Source organism: Lithobates pipiens, unplaced genomic scaffold (assembly GCF_037356315.1).
Source record: "Lithobates pipiens isolate NorthernLeopardFrog02 unplaced genomic scaffold, aLitPip1_a1.2 Scaffold_22, whole genome shotgun sequence".
In the NCBI taxonomy this organism is placed as follows: domain Eukaryota; kingdom Metazoa; phylum Chordata; class Amphibia; order Anura; family Ranidae; genus Lithobates; species Lithobates pipiens.
In genome coordinates, this window is record NW_027507784.1 from 259,999,027 (window position 1) to 260,026,609 (window position 27,583).

The following is a 27,583-nucleotide window of genomic DNA, read 5'->3' on the forward strand; positions in this document are numbered from 1 at the left end:
CCCATGGGCCAATTCTAACATCAACTTTGTGTAAGTTTTGGGCACCACAAGTTGCTCAGTGGTTTCTTCTGCCCTTTGAGCCACTCGATACAGCAGGTCCCTTTCCACAATGAAATACAGATAAGTGCAAGTCTTATCTGGGTTCACTAACTCGCCATCTATTTTCACCACATTTTCCCGTGCCTTTATTAGGATGGGGTCTTTTAAGTGTTCTGTGGCAAAATTTTCCCTGTGAACCTCAAGATCCGAAAACTCCACAGATGGCATGTTTTTGTCTGAGGATGCTGGCTCCTTCCCAGTTTCTCGAGTTTCCCCTACCAATACCGATAAGGGAAATTCTGGAAAGTCCTCACCACTCTCAGAGGAATTCTGGTCATCACCTTCCTGGTCTATAGGGGCACCAGTGGTGAGCTCAGGACAATCCCAGAGTTCCCAGAACTTTGGAAAATCCCTTCCCACAATAGCATCATGTGGTAAGTGAGACACTAACCTCACCTGATGAGAGAAGTTACCTTTGGGGGTCTCAAAAGACACTAAAGTCACATGATACTCTTGGGTGTCCCCATGCACACAAATAACAGACATCTTGTTATTCCCTGAGACCCCTGTAGTAACTAATTCAGCTTTTATCAATGTCACCAGGCCACCTGAATCCAGCAACACAACATTTCTACCATTAAAGAGGAAGTAAACCCTGATGAGTTTACCTCTTTCATTCCTTGCAAAGGTAAAACATAATGGACTACTATGCATCGCATAGTAGCCCATTATGTGTCACTTACCTGACACAGGAGCCAGCAAAGTCACTGTTGTCCCCTGTAGTCCGGCGCATCCATCTTCTCGGTGGGTCTTGCTGCTCCGCCGCTGTCATTCGGCGAAGCCGTCACTCCCACGCATGCGCACGGGAGCCGCCACTCGCGGCATATCGCCGTTGACTACGGCGCGCTTAGACAGCGGTGCCTGTCTTTCGGCAAATATCTCCTAAACCGTGTAGCTTTAGGAGATATTTCTTGAACCTACAGGTAAGCCTTAATCTAGGCTTACCTGTAGGTCAAAGTTGGTTGTAAGGGTTTACAACCAATTTAATACACATTTTACATAAATGTTTCTCAGGTACCCAAATGGCAGTGCATGCAACTGTCGCAAACAGTGATTGACATCTGTCCCTTATAAAGTCACATTGCATAGGTTCATCCACAACTGGTTAATTGGCTGCAATATGTCCCTCTTGCCAGCAGTGGTAGCGAATAATCTTTATCGCTGCCTCTTGCGGCCTTGGCTTCCCGGTAGAGCTGCACAATTAATCGTCAAGAATCGTTATCGTGATCTTGACTAAAGTGTTTAACAATTCTTTCTATGCAAAGAATTCTCTCTGCTCTTCTGAAGCCACAGCCCTCAAAAGAAAGGGAAAGAAAAACTGGGCAGTCTGCCAAGAATCACAACATTCTTTATCAGTTGAACTTAAGTATAAACATTGTTGTAAAGGTAAATGTTTTTTCACCTTAATGCATTCTATGCATTAAGGTGAAAAAACATCTGACACTGCCTGCACCCCGAGCCCCCCCCCCCCCCGTTTTACTTACCTGACCCCTCGAAAATCCCGCGCTCGCCCCCGCCGTCCTCTTCACCTCTCAGCCTGGCCGCTGATTAGCTGGAGTGGATGGATGGAAAGCAGAGCCATTGGCTCGCGCTGCTGTCAATCACATCCATTGACGCGGAGCGCTGGGGGGGGGGGGGCGAGGCTGTGTGATACAGCGAGCGGCTATAGCCGCCGGCTGTATGACGGGAGCGCGCCCGCAGGTGCTTTTGCTAGCAAATTACTTAGAACCCCCAAACATTTATTTACACACCCTAGAGAATAAAATGGTTGTTGCAATATTTAATGTCGCACTGTATTTGCATAGAGGTCTTTCAAATGCATTTTTTTATTTCTTGAATTAAAAAAAAAAAAAAACTAACCAGTAAAGTTAACCCATTTTTTGGTATTATGTGAGATTTTACGGCGTGAGAATTGTGATCTTTTTATTCTAAGCAAAAAAAAAATGTGTGATTCACATTTTGATCAGATCGTGTAGCTTCAATATATATATATATATATATATATATATATATATATATATATATATATATATATATATATATTAGTAAAACCTTAGTTTGAGAGTCATTTGGTATGTATATATCTCGACTACCCCCCCTCAACGTTTTGTTTGTCATTCTCCTGGGTAGTGTTTTGTATAAAACCATATCCTAGTTGTCATACAGGTTTCCAGTCCTCTGATGGGTCCCCCCCCCCCCCCCACACACAACACCTAGGAGAGAAGACACAAGTGTGAACTGAAACTGAGCAGCTGGAGGAGCACACAGCAACCCCAGACGGCGCTCCTTGTTGCTAGGCAGACAGGTCGCTCTGTGTTGCTAGGCAGACATGGCCGCTGCCAGCTTCCGTAGTAACAAAGTGACGGGAGATCCAGGTTGGAGAGGAGGGGGAGGGGGGACTAATGAGTCGTGTTTACTTCCGGGGGACTCTCCGGAGAAGGGGGATCGAGTTCCGGGGCAGTGTCCGGCCCGGTCCTCAGCGCTGGGTTGTTTGTGTTGTATGCGGAGGGATCTCCCCCCTCCGTGTGAGAGGGGAGCGGACAGCGGCGGGGGGGGAAAGATATGGATAAACTGACCATTATTTCAGGATGTCTGTTTCTGGCCGCCGATATCTTCGCCATCGCCAGCATCGCCAACCCGGACTGGATCAACACCGGCGAGTCTGCGGGTGAGCGGGGGGCATCAGGGTGTGCGGAGACTGTCCGGGGTGTGCGGGCTGTCATATCCGAGACATGGGAATGTGTGTGAAGGAATGTCATGTACAAAGAGTATGGAGCCATGGGGAGAAGGTGATGTACGTGGTGGGCACAGAGTGATGGAGATGTGCAGGGGGCAGTGGTGATCCAAGAGCAGTGATAATGTGCAAGAAGTGATGGTGGGGCACACAGAATAGTGGTGGTGGAGTTCATAGAGCAATGGTGATGTGCAAGAAATAATGTGATGTGCAGGGGGCAAAGAGTAGTGGTGGTATTCAGAGAGCAATGTAATAAAGGGTGCAAGGGGCAATGGTGATCTGGGGGCAATGGTGATGTGCAAGACCATTATAAAGAGAATGGTGTTCAGAGAGCAGTGGTGATAAGGAGTGCAAGGGGAGATCATGATGTGCAAGTAGCGATGTGATCAGAGAGCGACGCGGATGTGCCAAGACCAGTCGTGATCAGAGAGCGACGCGGATGTGCCAAGACCAGTCGTTATCAGAGAGCGACGCTGATGTGCCAAGACCAGTCATGATCAGAGAGCGACGCTGATGTGCCAAGACCAGTCGTGATCAGAGAGCGATGGTGATGTGCCAAGACTAGTCGTGATCAGAGTGTGATGGTGATGTGCCAAGACTAGTCGTGATCAGAGTGTGATGGTGCTGTGCCAAGACTAGTCGTGATCAGAGTGTGATGGTGCTGTGCCAAGACTAGTCGTGATCAGAGTGTGATGGTGCTGTGCCAAGGCTAGTCGTGATCAGAGTGTGATGGTGCTGTGCCAAGGCTAGTCGTGATCAGAGTGTGATGGTGCTGTGCCAAGGCTAGTCGTGATCAGTGTGTGATGGTGCTGTGCCAAGATTAGTCGTGATCAGTGTGTGATGGTGCTGTGCCAAGATTAGTCGTGATCAGTGTGTGATGGTGATGTGCCAAGACTAGTCGTGATCAGAGTGTGATGGTGATGTGCCAAGACTAGTCGTGATCAGAGTGTGATGGTGATGGGCTAAGAGCAATGTGATCTGAGGGTGATGGTGACGCATGGGGGGAAGAGTGGTGTCAAAGAATGATGGTGACCACATAGTGATGGAGAAGTGCAAGGAGTGAAGGTGTGTGTGAAGCGTAGTGATTGTGTTCAGAGAGCAGCAGTAATAACACGTGGAAGAAGCAATCATGACGAGCGATGTGATAAAAGAATGATGGGGAGCAATGAAGGTGCACAAAGACCAAGAGAAATGGTGAGGTGCAGAAGGAATTGCTGATAAGCAATCCAAAGCGTGATGGTGATGTGCAGAGGGTAGTGGTGGTGATGATTAGTGCAATGAACAATGGTGAAGTGAAAGAAGTAATGTGATGTCCAGGGAGCGATTGCGGGGCAAAGATGGTGTGTTGGTGTGCAAGGGACAACAGTGAATGTGCAGAGGGTAGTGGTCAGAAAGCAACAGTGATGAGTAGTAATGGTGATGTACAAAGGGAAGTACCAATCAGAGAAAAAGGTATATTTTAGGAATGGATAAGAGATGAGGATCTGATCTGGCGGTGAGTCTAGAGCCGTGTTTCTTAACTCCAGTCCTCAAGGTGCCCCAACAGGTCATGTTTTCAGGCTTTCCATTATTTTGCACTGGTGATTTGATCAGTTTCACTACCTTAGTAATTACCGCAGCCTTACTTCTGAGGGAAACATGACCTGTTGGGACACCTCAAGGACTGGAGTTGAGAAACAATGGTCTAGTGGACCTTTTGTGATTTATTCGTGCCAAGACACCCACCAAGTGCCTATAGGCTGTCACATTTCATCACCAGGAGGATCACTTGGAGTACAGTTGTGATGATGGATAATTAGGAATCACAGCGGACAGGTTAATGTTACTGCATATATGGGATAAAATATTTTAAGATCCTTTTTTGTAAAGAAATATGTTGACTGCTTACCTGTCCAGGCCTCCCTCCCCTCTGGTATCCAGCACTTCTAGAATTGCTGGATATTGTATTCCTGCCGTGTATTGTTCTTTCTATCACCTGGACACTACGTCATCACAGAACACAGTTGCAGAGAGTTGAAACCAGAGTGTCCTGCAGATGATGTAGTGGCCAAGAAGGTGGTAACTGCAGTGCCTTGCAGGAGACGGGTATCTGACACACTGGACATGTTCGATAGTAGTGGGGCCCAATGGACAGGTAAGTGTTGAGCTTATTTACATAGTGTGTCTTATTACGTTTTTTTTATCCTAGCACTTTGATATTAGAGAGTAAGACTTTCATTGCACCTAGCTGGTTGAAGCCATGAGAGAGGAGTTGCATTGTGCGTGCATTATCCAGGTACTGGACGTGTTTGTGTACAGAGCAGTGCACAGGCTTGGATCACCCAAGTGTCAATGGTTATGTAGAGGGCAGACATCCCTGACACCAGCCTCAGCTCACATGAGGAATTGGAGGTGTTGAGAAATCCATAATGCGCCTTTATTTATTAAAAAAGAAAACCCTGCTGAGAAGTTGCCTTGGCTGAGCTTGTGGAAATGCCAGATGCCTGACTGTCGCTGGTTTCAATGCTTATTGAGTTATTAAATGGTAATGGTTTAGTGGCTGACCTCGGAACGTTGCATTGGGTCCAATTCCAGCCTATGTTCACATTGGAGGCGGTTTGAAATCCCGCATTTTATTTCAAATTCGGGGGCAATTTGAAAGACATCTGTGCGGGTTCATGCGCAGATGTCTATTGAAATTGCCCCCAAAGTCACCAAAATTAATTCAGGAACTACTTTTGGAAATCGTTGCCGCCAAATTGGTGTTGCAACGATTCGGACGTTGCCGGAGATAGGCTGTGATTTCGCATACGATTTGTCATGTCAAATCGCCCCAGTGTGGACCTGGGGCTTAAAGTTTGCTCTTCCTGCAGTTTTACCCAGTTCCTTGATTGCTGTTCCCACTTTCCAGGGTGGCTCGTTCCAGGGTCCTATGGTGCTACCCTGTTGTGTATGCTCCTAGGAAAGTCCTGTATGCTGACACGCAACCCCATATTAAAAGTGGCAGCTAATCTTGTGAATGCCTAGGGGAATCCTGGAGATGATAAATAGAGATATATATTTTCCAGTGGGGGGGGGGGGGGAGAGGGAGTGTGACTGTCCCACAGGAAGTTCAGGGAAGCAAACTAGAGGGAGCAGGAGACACTGGCTGTAACGGGAGTTTTTGGACCTTCTTCTTCCCCTTTTTTTTTTTTTTTTTTTTTTTTTTTTTTTTTTTTTTTTTATAGCATTCAGATTGTCCTGTGCTATATTTATATACACCGATATGTGTCTGGGAATAAAGGAGGCTTTAATGAGCGAGTCATGTGGAGCAGCCTGGATTCACACCTATGCATTTTTTGTGCTTTTTTGCATTTTGAAGATTTGCACTACAGAACGTGTTCCATAGGAAACCATTATAAATGGACTGTAGTGCAAAAAGCACTAAAAATGCATAGGTGTGAATCCAGCCTAACAGTATGAATTTGGTGTTCTTGATCTACCTGCTTATGTCAGGTGAATTGCTCAAAAATTATTGAAGCTAATGGATTAGCATGAGAGCCAGGCCTTTTAAAGGGTTAGTTTACCTTTAACAAAAAACTGCCTGTGACTGTAAGAGGTTTGAGATAAAAAAATAAATAAATAAATAAATAAAAAACTGTGCAGCTTTGACCAAAGTTAAATAATGCCTTTGCTATAGGTCATTGATGGTGAACCTTGGCACCCCAGATGTTTTGGAACCATTTTCCAATGATGCTCTTGCACTCTGCAGTGTAGTGAAGCATCATGGGAAATGTAGTTCCAAAACATCTGGGGTGCCAAGGTTCGACCATCACTGTTATAGTTGTAGACCATTTATGTACTTCCAGAAGCCTGTTTGAAAAATTTCCCATGACTGCCGAAGGACAAAGCGAAGTGGGCATTAGTTACTGGGCTTTGCTGAGACTCCCCTTTGGGATCACCCACAAATTGGGCTTTATAGTGGGTGGAGCTCACAATCAAAATTAGAAGACCTAAAGAAGTGCGGTTTTGAAAAGGGTTCTGCATATTATTTTTGAAGCGCAGATTATTTTTTACTTGAATCACTGGACCAACAGGTGAGCTTTTATTATTGCTGGTACTTTGTCTTTCAATCCTTGTGACAGTGTAGGTCACACTCACCCAAAACAGGCATCCGCCTCCATGCTTTACAGTTGGAATGGTTTGCTTCTCTTTATAGGCCCTGTTGACTTGTCTCCTAAAATAGTGTTAGCGGTTGTGACCACACAAATTTCATTTTGGTCTCTTTACTCCAAGCGATTTTGTTCCAGACATTTTGAGGCTTCTCTGGGTATGGTTGTTGTATTGTAACATTGGTGCAGCACAAATGGCAAACATTGTACAAATCTTGCCAGGGCTACGTAAACCTTCCAGCACTACTGTATTAAAATCACTAAATGTTGCAGGCCAATTATACTGTATTTTACAAATTCATTCGTGAAGGTGTACATTCAGTGATACAAATAGAAAATACTCAAACAATTGTTGGAATTGCTCTTTAGTTTAATACAGCCCTTGGTTATTCTGACTATACGCTGGAATTTCTGGAGTTTGTCATGCAGGGGGACAGGGAGTTACTGGAAGTACCAGTATTACTCTACCCTCACAGTGGCTGAACCTATAGCAAGGGCCAGGGCTTGGTAAGTAAAAATTGTTGAAGAAGTTGGTGCTAAATGAAACCTGTTGCTTTGCATGGGTAAATCACAGGTTTTGTTTTTGCTGAGGCAGAAATTTGGAGCATTATGAATTTTTTATAAAAAAAATAAATAAAAATTAAAAAGCTTTCACCTATAACCATATTCCTAATTATTTATTAGGGTCTAAGTTTGTGTATTGCGCATGAATGGCATGTTTTACCTGGTAGAACTTGCAAAAAATTAAATAATGGAAAGGTGTTGTGACGGACCGCCTGGCACCCAGCCTAGGTGCCTTTGCCAAAGATACAGCTTCCTTCACTTTGGAACAAGGAACCAGTTATTCTAGCTGGGAATTGCACCCAAGAACTAGACTACACTAGCTTAGGTGCAAACTGGAACTACGGTAACTTTATTGTAAATTCACACAGAATTTAGACCACAAAAAAATCAGATAAAAGCTTATCCTAAACAATGCAAACTTTAGATGCACTGATGATATCACTGTTTAATAAACAGCTAACGTTAACAGTAATTCCTCGTACACACGATCGGATTTTTGGCCAACAAAACCGTGGAATTTTGTTTGAAGGGTGTTGGCTCAAACTTGTCTTGCATACACATGGTCATACAAATGTTGGCCAACAATTACGAACGTAGTGACGTACTAGACATACTATGTGTTTTTTTTTTTTTAGCTCTTTAGCGCCACCCTTTGGGCTCCTTCTGCTAATTTCATGTTAGTAGAAGTTTGGTGAGTGTTGGTTCACGCTTTTCTTTTCACGTTTTTCATTTAATGCTTTTCAGATAACGTGTTATATATTATTGGCCTTGGAGTTATTACTTTGACATTGTTTTTTTTTTTTTTTTTTAATAATGATTTGATTTTGGTATATTCTATATTTTTGGTTGCATAGAACGCACTTTTTGGTTAAAGAGGGATTCCACCAAAAAAAAAAAAATATTAAAAGCCAGCAGCTATAAATACTACAGCTGCTGACTTTTAATAAATGGACACTCACCTGTCCCGGGGGCCAGCGAATGCCGGCAGCCGAGACTGATCGATCGCTCGGCCCTCGGCTGCTGCTGCCACCATTCTAGGTGAGGGAATCAGGAAGTGAAGCGAATCGGCTTCACTTCCCGGTTCCCTACTGCGCATGCGCGAGTCACGCAGCGCAATAGGAATTCTCCGCGCTGTCTCTGAGACCCGTGTGTGTCCCAGCAGACAGCGCGGCAGGACAGGAAATGGCGTAGACTCCCACGGGAGTCTATGCCCGGAAGTGGGTGTAAATACCTGTCTTTGACAGGTATCTCCACCCCCCTCCCCCCTGAAAGGTGCCAATTGTGACACCGGAGGGGGGGAGGGTTCCGATCAGCGGAGGTTCCACTTTAGGGTGTAACCCCGCTTTAAGTACTATTGGCAGAAAGCATGTCTAATTTTTTTTTTTTTTTTTTTTTTAATGCACAATAAAAAAAATTGTGGAGAATAATACTTTACTATGTGTTTTACTTAAAATGACAGTTTGGGAGTAGGCAGTTAGATAAAAAAATAAATAAAATACAAGTGTCCCAATGTAAAATTGACAAGGGACACCAACATGGTTGTGTCTTTGTTTTTAAAAAATTACGGGATAATGATGTTGTAACTTGCACAAATAAAAATAATACAAAAAAAAATAATATTATTCTTCATATCACTAGAAAAAAAAGCCTTTGAAAATTTGTTTGCAATAACTCCATCACTATTACCAGTAAAGCAGCTTCATTATTATCCCATTAAAGAAGAGAATTGTGCACTGTATTTGGAGATTTCATAATTTGCCACGTTAATTCTCCATTACGAGCGCTAGTTTACAAGTTTACATGCTTCTGCTTCCAAGCATGCGTGTTTGTACTTTGGACTTTTGTCCGACAGACTTGTGTACACACGATCGGAAAATCCGACCACACATTTGTTTGCAGAAAATTTGAAAACCTGCTATCTAACATTTGTTGGCGGAAAGTCTGACAACAATTGTTCAATGGAGCATACACACAGTCGCATTGTCCGCCAACAGCCTGACATCCATCATTTTCCTGTCGGAAAGTCCGATTGTGTGTACGGGGCTTAAGCTAATCGACAGCTGACAACTAACCGTGCTCTAAATAACAGTAAGCTTAACAGCCAAACACGCAGGATCAGGGATCCCACCCCATACAGTCCGGCAACAGTCTGAGACAAAACTCGTACAATGTCCCAGCAGCCTGAAAAAGTGGCACTAATTTATCTTCATAGATTTGTTGAGGGATATTGTTAAATATTTCTGTCCCAAGTGGGTACCTAGTTTTGATAGGCACCCGCACCCACTTCAGCTCAGATTGCCTAGGTGATCCCAGCAAAAGTTAAGGTTTATAGAGACAAATGTGACCAGAGCTAAATCAATTAAAGCGGGAGTTCCGCCGTTTTTTTTTTTTTTTTTAAAAGCCAGCAGCTACAAATACAGCAGCTGCTGACTTTTAAAATAAGGACACTTACCCACCCAGCGCGCCCGCGATGTCGGCACCCGAAGCCGATCTCTCGATCGTCTCTCGGGTGCTGCCGCCGCCATCTTGGGTATAAGAGTCAGGAAGTGGAGCCTTTCGGCTTCATTTCCCGGTTCCCTACTGCGCATGCGCGAGTCGCGCTGCGCAATATGGATGGACCCGCTGCCTCTGGGATCTGTGTGTTTCCCAGCAGGCAGCGGGGGACTTTCGGAAAGGGGCATAATCTACGACCCTTTCCGCAGAGAGCCATCCCAGAAGTGGGTGCAGGATACCTGTACTGTACAGGTACCTGCACCCCCCTCCCCCCTGAAAGGTGCCAATTTTGGCGCCGGAGGGGGGGAGGATTCCAATGAGCGGAAGGTCCACTTTAGGGTGGACCTCCGCTTTAATATCCAACTTTGTCAGCTTCTGTTTGTGTTGTGCTACATTAGGGCCTCTTGCACAGCGAAGTACAACATAAAAATGTACTTTTCTTTCACTTAGTCAGTTCAGGTGCTCCATATGGATGCCTGTAGAATGACTGTACATGAGTATATGCCAGTACTTATCTGCATGAAGCCTAAAAAGAAGGCAGACTGCAGAATCTTTGGGTTCTAATGCTCCAGTCCCTGTTCATTCTCCTTACTCCAGGGGGTGGGAGAGGCAACAACATCTACCTGTACCTGGTCTTTCCTATTTTATGGATCTTTTGTCTGTACTTACATACATTTTTGATGCATTTAGATGTTTTTTGTGCATTACCAACCATCACTATGTAAGATGTTTAACTAATTCTTATGAAAGAAAGGAAAGATGCAACTAGCAAGATTTTTCAAAAACGCACAGATTTAAACGAGCCCCAAATACCCCTCTTTAAAGGAAGGAAGAACCTCTCTTGAAGCCTTAGCTGATTTTCACTATACCCATTAATGTTGGGCATATAACGTGTGTGCTCACCAGAGTTGGTTGCAATGCTTTTACGTTTTTGAGAGTGTGTGTGCGAATGACAAAGTGAATAATATGCTGGACATTGTCCAGAGTTGTAGCTGGTCTTTGTGTATAATTTGGTCTTAAAAGACATTTAGGCCTGACTCGCACCTATGCATTTTTAGTTCTTTTTGCATTTTGCAGATTTGCACAACAGAACGTGTTCCATAGGAAACCATGGTAAATGGAATGTAGTGCAAATCTGCATAATGCAAAAAGCACGAATAATGCATAGGTGTGAATCCAGCCTTATATCTGATGCCAGGAATACAGCTAGTCTTTATGTCTGGGTATTAATAGTTATATACAGTATCTGTATTTAGAGCAGGCGTGCTAGAACCAAACTTTTGGTAGTATGACTACATTATTGTGAATTCTGAGAATAGCATAGTCGAATAATGTGGGGGGGGGGGGGGGGTTGCGCTTAAAGTGGTTGTATTGTCCGCTTGGTCATTTTTACCTACAGGTAAGCCTATAATGAGGCTTACATGTAGGTAAAATTAATATCTCCTAAACCTGGTTTAGGAGATATTCACTGTTTATGCAGCCGCTGACAGTCCGTCGGCTTGTGCTGGACCTTGCCAGAAAGAAGGACTCATGCACGGGAGTGACGTCATTGCGGCTCCGGCCAGTCGCAGCGCTGAAGCCTGTAACCTGTAAGAAACGCAAAGGGAACATTTCGGCCCCCTCGGGGGTGACCGGGCAAGCTGCGAGAGCCTCGTTCTAAGGTAAGTATTTCATAATATGCTAGTTTATTTTTTTTTATTTTTTTTGGGCGGTTTACTACCACTTTAGGGTTCCATGAAATTTTAGTAAAACAGAATAGTCAGATGGGATGGTTTATTACTGCTGCTTGTCTTTCAATGAACAAAATGTATAGATGCGGACATAAACATGCTCTACTCTCCTGTATGCATGGTCAGTGTTTAAGCTGACCACATTATACAATTTCCTTTAGATTCATCTTCAACTATGTAGTGCATGGGCCTGCCTGATTATATACAAATTGAAAGTGTTTAGGTTTTATCTTCTATTATATGGTTTTGGTAATTCTAAATTAAAATTGTGTAATGTATGGCCGGCCTTAGACTGACAGCATTGACTTGTGCCGATATATGGGAGATTACAGAGAGCTTAATTCGACTAAATCCAGGACTCCCGCTGTTATCTATCCAATGAGGGCCCGAGACAGCGCCTGGAGCTGCTGTGCTTGTCCCCATCGATGGACCGATTGGGTCTGTGATAAGTAAAAGGGGGGCTGCTGCACTACAGAAGGGTTTTAGTCCTAGTCTTTTGACTAAAATGCCATTTTAGTCATCTGAATTGTTTGTCCTGCAGTGACTGATACCTCGGTTTGCAAATAACGTGGTATACGAGCGCTTCACAAGTGGAGCTATATTTAAAAAAAAAAATACTGACTTGATTTGCTTGCAAGACTCAAGCCGCTGGTGTATATATTACTGTATATGGCCAGAGGTCTGGAGAACTCGGAGACACTCCCAGCTGGGTGGGGTGGGGTAACACGCGCAAGTGTCAACAGTTTCCGAGTGTCTTACCATCGCCCCCGCACCTCTGGCCACATACAGTCCAGCAGTGGTTGTGGAAGGAATCATCTGAGTGTCTATTATTTCTTATGGGGAAATTTTTTTATTATATATTTAAAAGAACGGGCTATCTGTCTGGCTGATCTCACTCGTCCGCAGAGATATGACCGGGCCACGTCTTGATAACAATGCATTATAGGAGGGGACCTGGGGCAACATTTTTCTCCAGGTAACACACATTTTCCATTACTATTTATTATTCCCAGTAATACTGGTAGCTTTTTTAGCTTTAGGTTAACATTTTGCCTGAAAGTAGAAATCCTCCTAATTTTTCCAGAAAAGCTTTTTCCTCTTGCTTTTCTTACCTTTTTATAATATGATATTTGCAGATGAAACCCCATATTTTTTTCCCATGCTTGTAACCAAAGTATGAAAATTGATTTTGTATCAGGATTGTTATTTTGTTCCATATCCAGACCACTGTCTTTCCTGAGAGTTCATATCGACCAGTTTAAAGAACCGTTAGTGGATTTTAAGCCTATTACCCTGTAGACAGGAATGGTAATTGCTCTTGATTTTAGAAAGCATGCATCCCAGAAGGCCTAAACACATCAGTTTTAAAGAGCAGTTCTAGGCAATAACTGAAATCAGCCCGTGAGATGCTAATGCTATCCAGCAAATCCAGCTACTGTGCTAAAATCAGATCATTCTCTCAATGTGAGGTCTCTAATTCATAAGGGCTCCCGAAGACAAGCGATTAGGGCCATACACTACCCAAAACATGGTACTTGTGCCTTGAATGTGGACAGGTGTTTCTGATCAACCTGTACAGGAATCCTGTACAGATCAATGACAGGCTTAGACTGTTTGCATGTAATTGCACATGAAGCGATTACCTGCTGTTTTGGACAAATGTGCATCTGTGGATAAAAACTGTCTTTGTCTAGGGCGCATAGCTGTTCCTAATTGCAGATATCTGCCAAAAGCCATGGACCGTTCCAGTTTGTTATTGGTTTAAAAATATACTGATCTGGGTGGTGTAAGGACCTAGTTGCCCGTCTGCTAAACAATCTATAGAAGATTAGGAACAGCCTACCGTACTTTTCCTGTACCTTGTGCTTTGTAACCTTCTGTCGCCAGTCACATTAAGACTTTCGATGCAGTTTTAAATCTGGGGGGGGGGGGGGGGGTGTCATAAGAACCTTCTTGGTACTTGCATTTTATTTATGTAATTAATATACTTCAGATATTCTGCATTGTCACATGAGCAGGGAGCTCCAGAGTACGTTCCAGCATCGCAAGCAGGCGCTTTCTAGGATCATCGGATTACTATTCAGATTTTGAATGTTCAAAGTAGTCTTCTGGCTCAGTATGTCAATTTTTGCCACTTCAAACCAGACAGCCCACCAGGAGAAATGCCTGCAGTTTAATCAGTGCAGGTTCGTAGCCTGAAAAATAGTCGTGAGCTTCAGTATTACATGTTTGTTCTTGGGCTTAGATATCCTTTAACCTTTTTTGCCTTCAATGAGCCCCACCCAATTCTTTTCATTCTGTTGCTGGCCAAGCAACACCGTAGGAGCAGGTTATTGCCCTTAGTAATCCATGATTTGCTCATTTTTATATGGCTTTAAGGGCCGGTTCACACTGGTGCGATGTTGGAGATCGGATGTGGAAAAAAAACATGTAATCTCTGTGCGATGCGATTTCAGCCATGAAGATCATATGGCTGAATTTGCATCAAACTCGCACAGGAACCTTCTTTTTATTTTTTTATTTTGTCCGCAGCAGAATCAGATCGCATGGGTGTTCACACTCATGTGATCCGATTCCTGTCCAAGTTTGCAGATCACTCTGCGATATGTGAACTGATTTGGGGGTGTCATTAACTTTTAACTGACACTCCCAGCAGTTTGCATAGGGCAGTGTGAACTGCCGCCAAGAGACATGTGATGCGGGAACCCGTAGTGGATCTGCAGGGTTCCTGCATCGCAGCAGTGTGAACCGGCCCTAAGTTCTCACTTGTAGCTGACCCTAGTACGGCACCTGACTCCACCTAAAGACAAGCTTCCAACATATGTGTTAATTATATTTCTGCTAAGCTTCCACCTCAAAATTAGGTGCTAGCCCAATGCTATCGCTCTAGCTGAATTGCTTCTGGATTGCCCAGAAAAGGTTCCTCTAGCACAGTGGTCTCCAAACTGCAACCCAGGGCTGGATGTGACCCTTTTGCTTGCTTTTATTTGCTTGGGGCATAGTTCTTACCGCTGACAGACGATGGGGCACCATTCCGCCCACTGGCACCAGCGATGGGGCACTGTTCCTCCCACTGGCCACAGTCCAGTCCCCTTAAAGTTTGAAGGACAATAAAATGGCCCTTTGTTTGTAAAGTTTGGAGACCCCGAGTGGGACTGGCCATCAAGTTTGAAAGGTTCTTGCTACTGCTCTGCCCCCAAATCATAGTGCAGTGGTAAGTGTCCACCTGGCCCTACATGCATGTGTATTGGTGTAGACCTGGGTCAAGGACTGGAGCACCTTTGGCCATGTATTGGGCACACCAGTGCATAAAAAAAAAAACTTTAGTGAGAGGAAAAAAACTTCCCTTCAATGGGACCTCAAAGCTTGTGGGATGGACATTTTAGAAATACTAGGTCCCCTTTGTCCAATGCTTTCCCTTAGCATGTCATAGCTAAGGATGTCTTTAAAGAAGTAAACCCAACATTTCATATTCCTGATATTTCCCTGCTTTACCATGTACGTTTTATTAAAAGGTATCCTGTTTTCGTTGTATTACTTCCTTTGTGTGAAGTCCCTGGTGTTCCTGACAGTCCCTCTGCTTTGCTATTATCTATACACAAATGCTTTGCCTTTTTATTTCTATTTTAACTAAATAGGTTGTTTTACAAGGCGAGGGTTTACATAATACTTAATTGGGGCAAAAAAACCTGTTCCCATACATCAGAAGCGGCTTTGCATTGTGCACTTCTTGGGTTCATTATAGTGATGTAATAGTGGATCCAGGCACAACATGACTCCCTTGGACTCCCAGTGATCTTAAAGCAGGCCAGGGACAGTTGACAAATTATTCTGGCTGGCTGGTTCAGAAGATCAGCTAATTTCAATTTCCTAGCTTCAGTAACTGAGACATAATTGTTAATAGGTTATATTTAGATATTCAGACTGCTCTGCTATTACAAACCGTAATGAGTTTTTCAACTATGACTGAGTGTGCACAATCTGACAGCTTATGAAACATGAAGCGTAATGGCCCATCGTGTAGCAATTCTTCAACCCAGTGCCAAGATCATTATTACTAAAAAGGTAGATACTAGATACCATGTGGGACGGAGATATTCTAAATAAGAAAAATGACCCAAATCTTTAAACTAAAAGGATCCGTTCATCAGGAAGCATGCATTAAAAGAGAAGTATGGGTTTGCACTTTTTCCCTAATCATACATACCTAGGTGGATGCTGCATCTGTCCCCTGCCACCTCTTTGCTGAGAACTGAGCCATCAAACACCACTGATGGCTCGGTTCTCACATATCCCCAAGTGGAGAGATGCTGCCTGTCAATCAGCAGCTCTCCTGCTCTGCTCCTCCACACTCTCACTGGAGCGCTGAGCTGTGGAGGGGTGGGGAGCGGCTGTCTCAGTGGCTCGCTGAGAGGCTGAGACTGCCATTGGTCCAGGCACCTGGTGGATCCAGATTTATGAAGTTGAGATGATGCGGTCCCTGGACTGATTCCAGTGATGTTAGCAGAGAGTGGACTCCAGACAGCTCTCTGCTGAAAACAGGTCACAGGAGTGCAAAATTAATTGCAATCCTGTGACCCATAGGAGAAGCCCAGCTAAATGAGCTCAGGCTGGACTTCACCTTTTAATGTACATTCGGTTCATTTTAACATGGTATGGTATGTTTCAAATGGATAGATGTTTGTTATTTTTATAGGAAAAAATAAAAACATGTTATACTTACCTGCTCTGTTGCAGTGGATTTGCACAGAGCAGCCCAGATCCTCCTCGTCCTGGGTCCCTGTTCGGTGTTTCTGGCCCCTCTCTCCTGTTGAGTGCCCTCACAGTCTCTCTCGCAGAGCACCACTGGAGCCCCTAACCCCAAGATGGTTAATATGTACTTACTACAGAGTTTGCAGTTCTATGATACTTTGACAATTATTCATACAATATTGTACTTTAAAGCGGGAGCTCTGCCGTTTTTTGTTTTTAAAAGTAAACAGCTACAAATACTGCAGCTGCTGACTTTTAAAATATGGACACTTACCCGCCCAGCACGCCCGCGATGTCGGCACCCGAAGTCGATCTCTCGATCGGCTCTCAGGTGCTGCCACCGCCATCTTCGGTATGGGAATCAGGAAGTGAAGCCTTGTGGCTTCACTTCCCGGTTCCCTACTGCGCATGCGCGAGTCGCGCTGTGCAATAAGGATGGTCCCCGCGGTCTCTGGGATCCGTGTGTTTCCCAGCAGACAGCGGGGGCCCCGCAGGAAGTGGCGTAAATACCCGCAGAATCTGTGGCTATCTATGCCGGAAGTGGGTGCAAATACCTGTATTATACAGGTATCTGCACCCCCCCCCCCCGAAAGGTGCCAATTATGGCACCGGAGGGGAGGAGGGTTCCAATGAGTGGAAGTTCCACTTTAGGGTGGAGCTCCGCTTTCATTTTTTTTGGAGACAGAGCATTGTTTTGGAGGTATTTCATTGAAATAAAAATTATATGAAATTATGCAACGACCTTGACATCCGCTGATCTGGAACTAATGAATGAATGATGCATTCATTTAAAGGGGTTGTAAACCCTCACGGTTTCTCACCTTATTGCACTCCATGCATTCTATGCATTAAGGTGAGAAAACTTTCGTGCTGCAGCACAACCCAAGCTTTACAATCACTCTAAGACCCCTTTCACACCACACCGCCCATAGTGTGGGCGGTAAAACGGTGCTATTTTTAGCGGCGTTTTACCGCCGAATTTGTGGAGCATTTCGGCCGCTAGCAGGGTGCTTTTACCCCCCGCTAGCGGCCACGAAAGGGTTAAAACCGCCGGCAATAGCAGCGTTTTGCCGGCGGTATTACAGCGCTGCCCCATTGATTTCAATGGGGAGCAGCGGTGGAGGAGCGGTAAACACACCGCTCCTTCACCACTCCAAAGAAGCTGCTGGCAGGAGTTTTCCCTGACGTCCTGCCAGCACACCGCTGTAGTGTGAAACCCCACACTTCAAACAACTTTTTTAGGGTGGATTGCAGGCGCTATTTCTAACGATATAGCGCCTGCAAAACGCCCTGGTGTGAAAGGGGTCTTAAGGGGAAGTCCAGCCTGAGCTCGTTTTGGCTGGACTTCTCCTATGGGTCACAGGAGTGTGATTTTATTATGAACAGCGAGTGTTCTGAAGTCCGCTTTCTGCCAACGTCGCACAGATCAGTCCATGCACCGCGTCATCCCGACAAAATCTGATGTATTAAAAATTTTTTAGGCATCAGTATCCCCCTCACCCCCCTTTTGTTACTTACCTTAGCCCATAATCGATCCAGCACTGTGCACATCTGCAGCTCCTTTCACTTCCGGGTCCCACTGGCTTTGCTGGGGCATCGGGAGCCATTGTCTCCTGCTGTTGTCAATCAAAGCCAGTGACGAGGAAGCGGGGGCGCGGGGCCAAGTCCCACTTTGTGTCAATGGATGCAGCAGCGGGCTCGGGAGCAAGCTTTCACGAGTGCCCCCATGGGAAGCAGCTTCTCGACAGGTCACTGGACATAGAGGAGGAACCAGGAGCGCTGGCAGGGGACCCGAGAAGAAAAGGCTCAGGGCCACTCTGTGCAAAACCACTGCACAGAGCAGGTAAGTATAGAGATGTTTGATGAGATATGTGTGTGTGTATATATAATATATTTGTAGTACATGCACTACTTTTGGCAATTTTGGGTGCGACTTGAATAGACATCTGTGCATGGAGCCGCACAGATGTCTTTAAAGTCGCACCCGAAGTTGCACGGACGTGCTGCTTTGAAATCATGTGATTTCAGATCAAGTCCCTTTCCCTGCTAAACAGGATTGTTCCGTGTGGCAGAGCTGTGTTAATCTTTGGATTGCTGCAAAGGAATACAAATCCTTTGGCAGGTAAAAGCACTCAAATATACAGTATGTACTGCATCTGTGTATTCAGCTGTTTGCATAAAGTTCAGCTTTGTCTTAATTAAATTAAAACTCTCTTGTTGAACAAATTAGTTTTTCTGCTGATTTCCCTCTGGTATTAATGAGTGTCATTATTGTGCTTTATGCACGCGGAGCAGTAGAAGTACATCCAGTTCTAGCTTCTAGACGTCGCTTGGTGGACTTTCTGCACGATGTGCATATCTGCATGTAATGCTGCGGGATACTTTATTTCTTGTGGAAATGACTTGAGACAAAATTTTGACTAAAAGATATATATACATATATATATATATATATATATATATATATATATATATATATATATATATATATATATATAGATGGATATAAAATATGATCTCATAAGGCCTCATGCACACTGCAGCTAAAAAAAACACCCATTTTACAGATGTTGTGTTATTTATTTTTCTGGCATTAAAAGTGTCCGTGCACAGGCAATTAGAAGGGTGGATAAAAATCTGTTAAAAAAAAAAAATCAGATTTTGAATTTAAATCTGATTTTATTTAACCAAATGTATTTTAAAGCGGTTCTTCACCCTAAAGGGGAAGTTCCGCTAGTATTATCCCTCCCCCCCTCCGGTGCCACAATCGGCACCTTTCGGGGGGGAGGGGGGTGCAGTTACCTGGATAATCCAGGTAACTGCACCCACTTCCGGCCAGACCGCCGCATGGCTCCGCCCACCGCCGCATGGCTCCGTCCCCCCCGTTGTGTTCTGGGAAACGCACAGTTCCCAGAGACACAGCGGAGAACCAGCGCAGCGCGACTCGCGCGTGCGCAGTAGGGAACCGGGCAGTGAAGCCCTCTTGCTTCACTTCCCGATTCCCTGACAGAGGATGGCGGCGGTGGCTGCAGCGAGATGAGCGATCGCTCGTCATCTGCCGCCGACATCGCTGGAACCTGGGACAGGTAAGTGTGATATTATTAAAAGTCAGCAGCTGCAATATTAGTAGCTGCTGGCTTTTAATATTTTTTTTTTTTTTTGTGCAGCTCCTCTTTAATTAAATGCTTTTGGAGTAAAAATATATCTAAAGATAGTTTTCTATATTAAGATACATACATTTAGTTTATTCAGCATGAAATGGAGCATAGTTATGTAGCAAGAGGCTGTATATTCTGCAATATTTACAATAGGGATAAATAGGGATAAAACTTTTTCACAGAAGGGAGTTTAAGGCTCGGTTCACACAGGGGCGACTTGTCCAGGCGACTTCCCCGCCTGACAAGTCGCGCTCCGTTCTGTACTACGGAACCGTTCTAATAGGAGCGACTCAAGTCGCTCCGACTTAGAAAAAAGGTTCCTGTACTTCTTTTGCGGCGACTTCGGGCGACTTGCATTGACTTCTATACAGAAGTCGTTTTGCAAGTCGCCTCTGATCGTGTGCAGGTCGCGGCAGGTCGCGGCGCTGCAAGTCGTGCCGCCCGCTGTGTGAACCGAGCCTAAGAAGACTCATGGCCACTCATTAAAATTAGAAGAAAACAGGTTTAACCTTAAACTACGTAGAGGGCTCTGAACGACTGCAACATACAGGGATATACAATGTAATACTGACATATCACAAACATGGGTTGGATGTGATGGACTTGTGTCTTTTTTTTTTTTTTTTTCAACCTCGCCTACTATGTAAATGGTTTTAAAAAACATGGCTTTAGGTTTTGGCAAATGTCCACTGTGCATAAAGCCAGCCATAGACTGTTCAAATGTCAGCCGGCTCAACAGGGACTGGCCGATATTTGAACCGTGTATGGGCAGGGTAGTTGTACCCAAGTTGATCGAACCATCAACTTTGGTACATCCAGTATGTCAGATTTTTCATGTGCTTTATTGCAGCGCCTATAGCCCTTTGCAATAATCGCTCCCCATCCCCCCCCCCCCCCCCCCTTCCTGTCAGGAGAACACAGCAGCTCTGCAGGAGATATTCACCTATTAACACTATGTTGATGGGGGGGGAATCCAGCTATTTTCTTTCCTGCAATCTGTTGTTGCATGAAAAAAAAAAATTGTGCAACCTATGGCCATCTTAGTTCCCATTTAGCCCATGTGGAAAAACTGGAAAGGAAAGCGTATTGTCTTATCGATATTGTAACTACTACTATTGTATTTTTAGATGTAATAACAATGAAACATGCCTATGCAGTGTGTGAGCACAGCTGTTTGTAGTCGCCACCAGGGGTACACGTGACAGCAGCACAACTGGGAGATGGAAAGAAAGAGTTGTCAAGCTGAAGTAGTAAGTGTGTGCACAATGACCTCCATAGCTTCATCACCAGCAAGGATGAGCTCCAGAGCACCAGCCCAATTGCCAGGGCCCAGGGCATTCCCTGCAGTTACATCTACCCAAAGGGATGGGTGCTCGTAATATCATTGACTTGGCAGTATGAGCCAGAACCAAAAAACTGAAAAATAGGACTTTGTAAGCCTTCAATAGTAAATAAACATCAATTAAAAATAGAACATCAATATTTAGGCCCCTTTCACACGATTGGCCCGCTTGGATCCGCCTGTCCGTTTTTCAAGCGGATCCGAGTGGGCCACCCATTGACTTCTATGGGCAGGCGGATGTCAGCAGAGATGTGTCCACTGACACCCGCCTGCCATCTGATCCGACAAGATCCACGCAAAACAGACTGATGGAGATATGTTCGCCATCCGTCAATCGGATCAAAATGGACAGGCTGTGCGGTTTTTCATCCGATCTGCCCATACAGAATAACAGGGCTCTGACAGCTATCCCCTGCTGACCTAGTGGAATTCATCCAACGGATTCTCCCCATGTGAAAGGGGCTTTATTGTATGCAAAAGTTAAGACCACGATTGTTACACCCAAATGCATAAAAACAATTATAATACACAAGGTCAAATATTACAGCATCAACCTATCTCCAAAACCTTCCAGTTGGAATGCCAGTATGGTTGGCATAGTAGGCTCAATGAGTTTTGCTGGAACTCGCGATTCTTCAGGTCCTCACAGACCTAATTCGTGTCGAAATAGGTGATGTGAACGTCAAATCATCATCAGTGATCAAAAACAATGTCCAAAAAAAGCTACAAAAAGTGCCAACTCTGCAAGGAGAAGAAACCAACAAACAAAAAAATCAGATAAACAACTGAAATACACAAAAAAAATGAATGTATGAGGTCAATGATGTCACAAGCATCCCCGCCCCTTTATGTACATGCAGGGCAGGCAATACCATAGTCATAATTGATTGAGCCAGCACTTAGTTTCCTTCTGGGGTCGGCCAAACTTTGGCTTGGACAGAACCCAAGCTCATCCTTAATCACCAAGTAGTATTTTAATAAAACCACAGATTTAAAAATACTGAAAATGACCGTTGAAATTACAGTAGCACGTTAAAGACTGAGATTTTAGAGATTGGCTTTATGTCTACTTTAACACTGCGTGCACTTTAAGATACTATAGCTTTCTAATATAATTATTAACGTTGATAACAATCGTATACTCTATTCGACTAAAAGTTTGACCGCCCTCCAAGTAACTGAGTTCAGATTTGTCAAGTGAAGGGTCCTGTTAATGCTACAGTATAGAACAAGACATTACCATTGTTGTTGAGGTTGGCTCAGATCCCTGACCTATTGAACACGTTTGGGATGAATTGGAATACTGGTTGTGGCCCAGGTCCTGTTCAACAAAACTCTTAGTTTCCATGGTTTTGGAATTTGATTTCCAACAAACTCATATAGGTGTGATGATCAAAAGGCCAAAGACTTTTGGCAATACAGTATAGAGTTTGAAAACGCAACTCCACTTTTTCCTTTTTTTTAATTTTTTTTTAGATTTTGGATGAGGAATAGTTACATTTTGTATTCGCTTTATATATCTGTGAGTTTTACCGTCACTTTTTGATCTCTAATACTCATACAGGGAAAGTTGTACGCTCTACTAACTGTTTTTGCCTGTGTCTCTGGCACGTCGTCCATTTTACGCAGCGCTTTACATTTATATTGTACATTTAAATAAGTCCCTGCCCTCAAGGAGCTTAAAATCGAACTCGCATTCATATATTCACATACTAGGACCAGTTTAGATTGGAACAAAATTAACCTATCAGGATGTCTTTGGAGTACCCAGAGGAAACCCACTCAGGGAGAACATGCAGGCTCCAGGCAGGTAGTGCTGTAGCTGGGATTTGAACCAACGACCTCAGTGCTATGTAGAGGTGCTAGCCACAGGGGAGAAAATGCTGACAAGATGTGAGGACCCCCCCCCCCCCCCCAATACCGCACTAAATTAATTCTATTGAATCTCTATTCCTCCCTACTCTTTTGGCTGGAGTTGGGCTTTATATGGCCTTTGTGCAATCTGTCATTTCCAGTATGGATGATCAGACCATGTACTTGGTTCCATATGTGACAGACAGCCTTGGGGGGAGTCTGGCTGGAATGAATATAAACATTTGACTTCTCATTTTCAAGGCAGATGTTATAGTGACTTAAATGTCTCAATATCTACAACAGTGCTTTGCGTTTTGGGCATTTGTTATGATTTTGTGACCTGCAAAGGGATGATAATGGGCACCTCTGGCAGTCAAAAGTACTTGTTGTCGAAAAAGAGGATATTCCAGCTTAAACTCAATAAATAAATCTAGTATGACAGCGACTGTGGACACAGCTGACCTGCATGCAGATTTCACGTTCTTCCAGCGTTCTGTACATTTATCATTGAAAATGTCAGAGCCTTGCCTTGAAGGCTACCCACTGTTAATGTCCCCCCTTGGGTGTAATGAATATGTATGAGTTTGGTTTTCATATAGCGGTGTTACATGAACATAATCTGGGCACGCTCTACTAATCCTAATTGCAATACAATGACATTTGTATACCGTCTAGGATAAAGAATGAAACGTGGGCTTGCATTACACGTTTAAGACACTGAGGTGCTTTTCAGGCGCCAAGCGTCTGAAAAGCTCATGAAAACCTATTTCCATTAGAGCCCTTTCACACTGCCAGCATAGGGGCATCGGCGGTAAAGCAGCACGAGTTTTAGCAACGCTTTTTGGGGGCTGGCGGGGTGCTTTTAACCCCCGCTAGTGGCCGAATAAAGGGTTAAAAGCGCCCGCAAAGCACCTGCCGAGGCACTGCCCATTCATTTCAATAGACGGGGGGGGGGGCGCTTTAGGAGCGGTTTTTACACCACTCCTCAAAGAAGCTGCTTGCAGGACTTTTTTTTGACGTCTTAGACCCCTTTCGCACTGGAGGCGTTTTTTTCAGGCGCCTTCCTGCTAAAAGTAGCACATGTAAAACGCCTGAAAAATGCCTCATCTGCAGTCCCAGTGTGAAAAGCCGAGTGCTTTCACACTGGGGCGCTGTGCTGGCAGGACATTTAAAAAAAAAAAAAAAAAAAAAAGATTCCTGCAAGCAGCATCTTTCAGCGCGGTGTATACACTGTTCCTAAAGCTCCCCTGCCCATTGAAATCAATGGGCAGCCCCTTGGCAGCGGCGCTTTTGAAACCCTTTGTTCGGCCGGGTTAAAAGCGTCCAGCTAGTGGCCAAAAAGCGCCCTTGAAACTACGGTAAAGAGCCGCTAAAACTAGCGGTGCTTTACCGCTAATGCAGCTGCACGGTCGTTGTGAAACGGCTCTTGAAATCAATGAATGCTTTCACGCTGAGGCGGTGCGCTGGCGGGGTGGTGAAAAAAAACTCCTAAAAGCAGCATCTTTGAAGCATGTTTGGAGAGCTAAAAAAAGCACCTCAAAAATGCCCCTCTCCATTGAAATCAATGAAAAGCTCTTAAAAGCGCTCAGTTTTACTGGTAGTTTAAAAGTGCCTCAGTGTGAAAGTACCCTTAGACCCCTTTCACACTGGGGTGATTTTTAAGCATTTTAGCGCTAGAAATGGCACCTGTAGAATGACTAAAAACCGCCTCCCATTCATTTCAGTGTGACTTCTTTTTTTCACACTTGAGTGTTGTGCTTGCCGGGACATTAGTAAACTCCTGCAAGCAGCATCTTTTGGGCCACTGTATTTAATGCCATTGAAATATATGGGCAGCGCTTCCAAAGCACCAGAAAAGCACTTCAAATGAAAATGAAATATATGGGCAGCGCTTCCAAAGCACCAGAGATGCACTACAACACAGACACTTTTAACCCCTTCTTTGGGATTAAAAGCACCTCTCCCTAGTGGCTGAAAATTGCCGCTTAACCAGCACTAAAGTGCCACTAAAATGAGCGGCGCTCACGTGGCCATGGCCCCAGTGTGAAAGGGGTCTTAACCTCCCTGACAGTATTCCCGAGTGTGGTTTGGAGTAGATTTTCAGTACCAAAAGCTGTAACCATCCTTGGGATCGCATCGCATGATCCAGGTACAGCTTACTTAGCTTGTCCCTGGGATCCTGCGATGTCTCCCCGCAGTGTGCGGTGGCTGCGTCTCCGCTCGATTCATCACAGAGCCGGGCTTCGTTCCCTGCGAGCGTTGTGACGCACGGGGACAGAGCACGGCGCCAAATTTAAAAAGTGAAACATACAGTACACTGTAATCTTACCGATTACATTACGGTATGAAATTATTTCACATCCCTTTTGTCCAGTGCCCTGCATGCAGTTTTATATTATAAATACTGTTCTTTCTGCCTGGAAACTGGAGATTGTCCATAGCAACCAAAACCGTCCCTTTTACGTCAAAAGTGGTTTTAGACCAGCTAGAAAACAGTGATAAATTAGAATCACTTGCAGAATTGAGCGATCGTGATTTGTGGGGAAATTCGTCATCAAACACTGAAAGTAATGACAGCGTCAATTCTGCAACTGAGCAAATTTCAGTGTTCTTGATTTGATTACATTATTGAATAATTTTTATTATTATTTGTTATAATTATTTATAGTTATTTATGTTGTTTATAATTTATTATTTCATGTTTTAAACTTTATCATACCCGGGATGTCCACTAGACTCTGGTTTGGACAGATTTAAGTGAGTTATTCTTAAGAATTACAGGCCTACAATATAAAACGCCAAATTTTTATGCAAAAGAATTGTACCGCTTTGAGCATCAAAAATCTGAAATAATTATACCACCGGGGGAGGTTAATAGAGCTGCTAAAATGATTAACACCTACTTTTCTTGCAAAGTTAGAAAACAATAATGTTCAACTTAGCAACTTTTTTTTTTTATATATATATATATATATATATATATATATATATATATATATATATTTTTTTTTTTATATCTTAATTCTTTGCCTGACGTTTTCACTATGTGTTGCTGAATAAGGCTCCATGCACACTGATGCTCAAAAAAGCTTTTTCTGGACGCCAGATTGCTGGCAGAAAACGCTGGTTGAAAAACTTGCTTTTAACAGCGTTTTGTACTAGCGTTTATGAGCGTTTATTAGCGCTAGCGTTTATGGGCGTTTTCAATAAAAATACACAGAGGACACTCCAAAAATCCCACAGTACATTCCAAACTCCCACAATGCATTGAAAAAATAGAATGCCGAACACTAATTAACGCGCGTTTATCAGCGTTTGTCGTTTTTTGGCAGTGAAAAACGGCACTTTGAACGCGAATTTCTGGCGTTCAGAAAAAAGCCCATAAACTCCACGGCTCATTAAGGCTCCATGCACACTGAAGCTCAAAAAAGCTATTTCTGGACGCCAGATTGCTGGCACAAAACGCTGGTTTAAAAACCTGCTTTTAACAGCGTTTTATACTAGCGTTTATGAGCGTTTTACAGCGTTAGCGTTAATGGGCGTTTTTTATAAAAATACACAGAGGACACTCCAAAAATCCCACAATGCATTGAAAAATAGTATGCCGAACAATAATGAACGAGCGTTTACAAGCGTTTATGAGCGTTTATCGGCGTTTGTCGTTTTTTGGCGCTGAAAAACGGCACTTTGAACGCGAATTTCTGGCGTTCAGAAAAAAGCCCATAAACTCCACTGCTCATTAAAGCTGAAAAACGTCCATGTGTGCATGGACACATAGGCTAACATAGAGTGGAGTTTATGGGCTTTTACAAAAAACGCCCAAACTCCAATAAACTGCAGTTTATCAGCTCCAGTGTGCATGGAGCCTAAGGGTTTAGGACAAAAATTTTGCCTTCTAGAGGAAATTTCCCTTCACTTCCAGTCTCAGAAAAGCAGCAGAGATTTAGAGGAAATCTCTCAAAGTGTGGAAATTCCCCTCTTGGAGAGTTGTCCCCAAACCAGTTCTCTTTGGAAGACTTCACCTTCCCCTTTTGTTCTCTGAAAAATTTGGCTTTCCCAATAATAATGGTCATCAGTATAAATGGAAGGGTGAATTTTTCCACTAGCGGGACAGCAATAAAAACTTGACAGGGGATTTAACTATTTTCCACACCATCCCAAAAAAAAAAAAGTGTGGCTAGAAACAGTTTAAATAATTTTTCTGGCTTAGACCATCTGTGGGTGAAAACAGAGGGAACAGGCCGCTTTCTACACATGTGCTTTATCTATTTTTTTAGCTATAAGGCTACTTTCACACTGAGGCGCTTTACAGGCGCTACATCGCTAAGAATAGCACCCGTAAAGAGCCTCTCCAGCGTGAAAGCCCCACTGCTTTCACACTGGGGCGGTGCGCTTGCAGGACAGTGAAAAAAGTCCTGCAAGCAGCATCTTTGCAGCGCTGTAGGACCACCCTTGTCCATTGAAATCAATGGGGCAGCACCATCAAAGTGCCACGATTTTAACCCTTCGGCCGCTAGCGGGGGTTAAAAGCGCCCCACTAGCAGCCAAATAGCAGAGCTTTACTGCCGACGCCCGCCCCAGTGTGAAAGTAGCCTTAGTGTTTTTTTGAAATCCATAGGTTTAGTAAGTTAACATGCTCTTGTGTGCTGTAAAGCTTGCAGTGTGACATCTGAATCCCAATACACACGGGCCAAAAATCAGACCGTTCAGCAGGAAACGGCTGACTT

General features: G+C 44.0%; 1 protein-coding gene across 1 annotated transcript in view; it reads left to right on the forward strand.

Moving 5' to 3' along the window:
• Nucleotides 1–2,516: 2,516 nt before the first annotated feature.
• MOSMO (modulator of smoothened) overlaps nt 2,517–27,583 on the forward strand; it is an 81,191-nt gene continuing 56,124 nt past the window's right edge. The window contains exon 1 of the mRNA XM_077448996.1: nt 2,517–2,767. Within this exon, the coding sequence (XP_077305122.1) occupies nt 2,662–2,767 (106 nt within the window). The 5' untranslated portion in view covers nt 2,517–2,661. The remainder of the gene's footprint in view (nt 2,768–27,583) is intronic.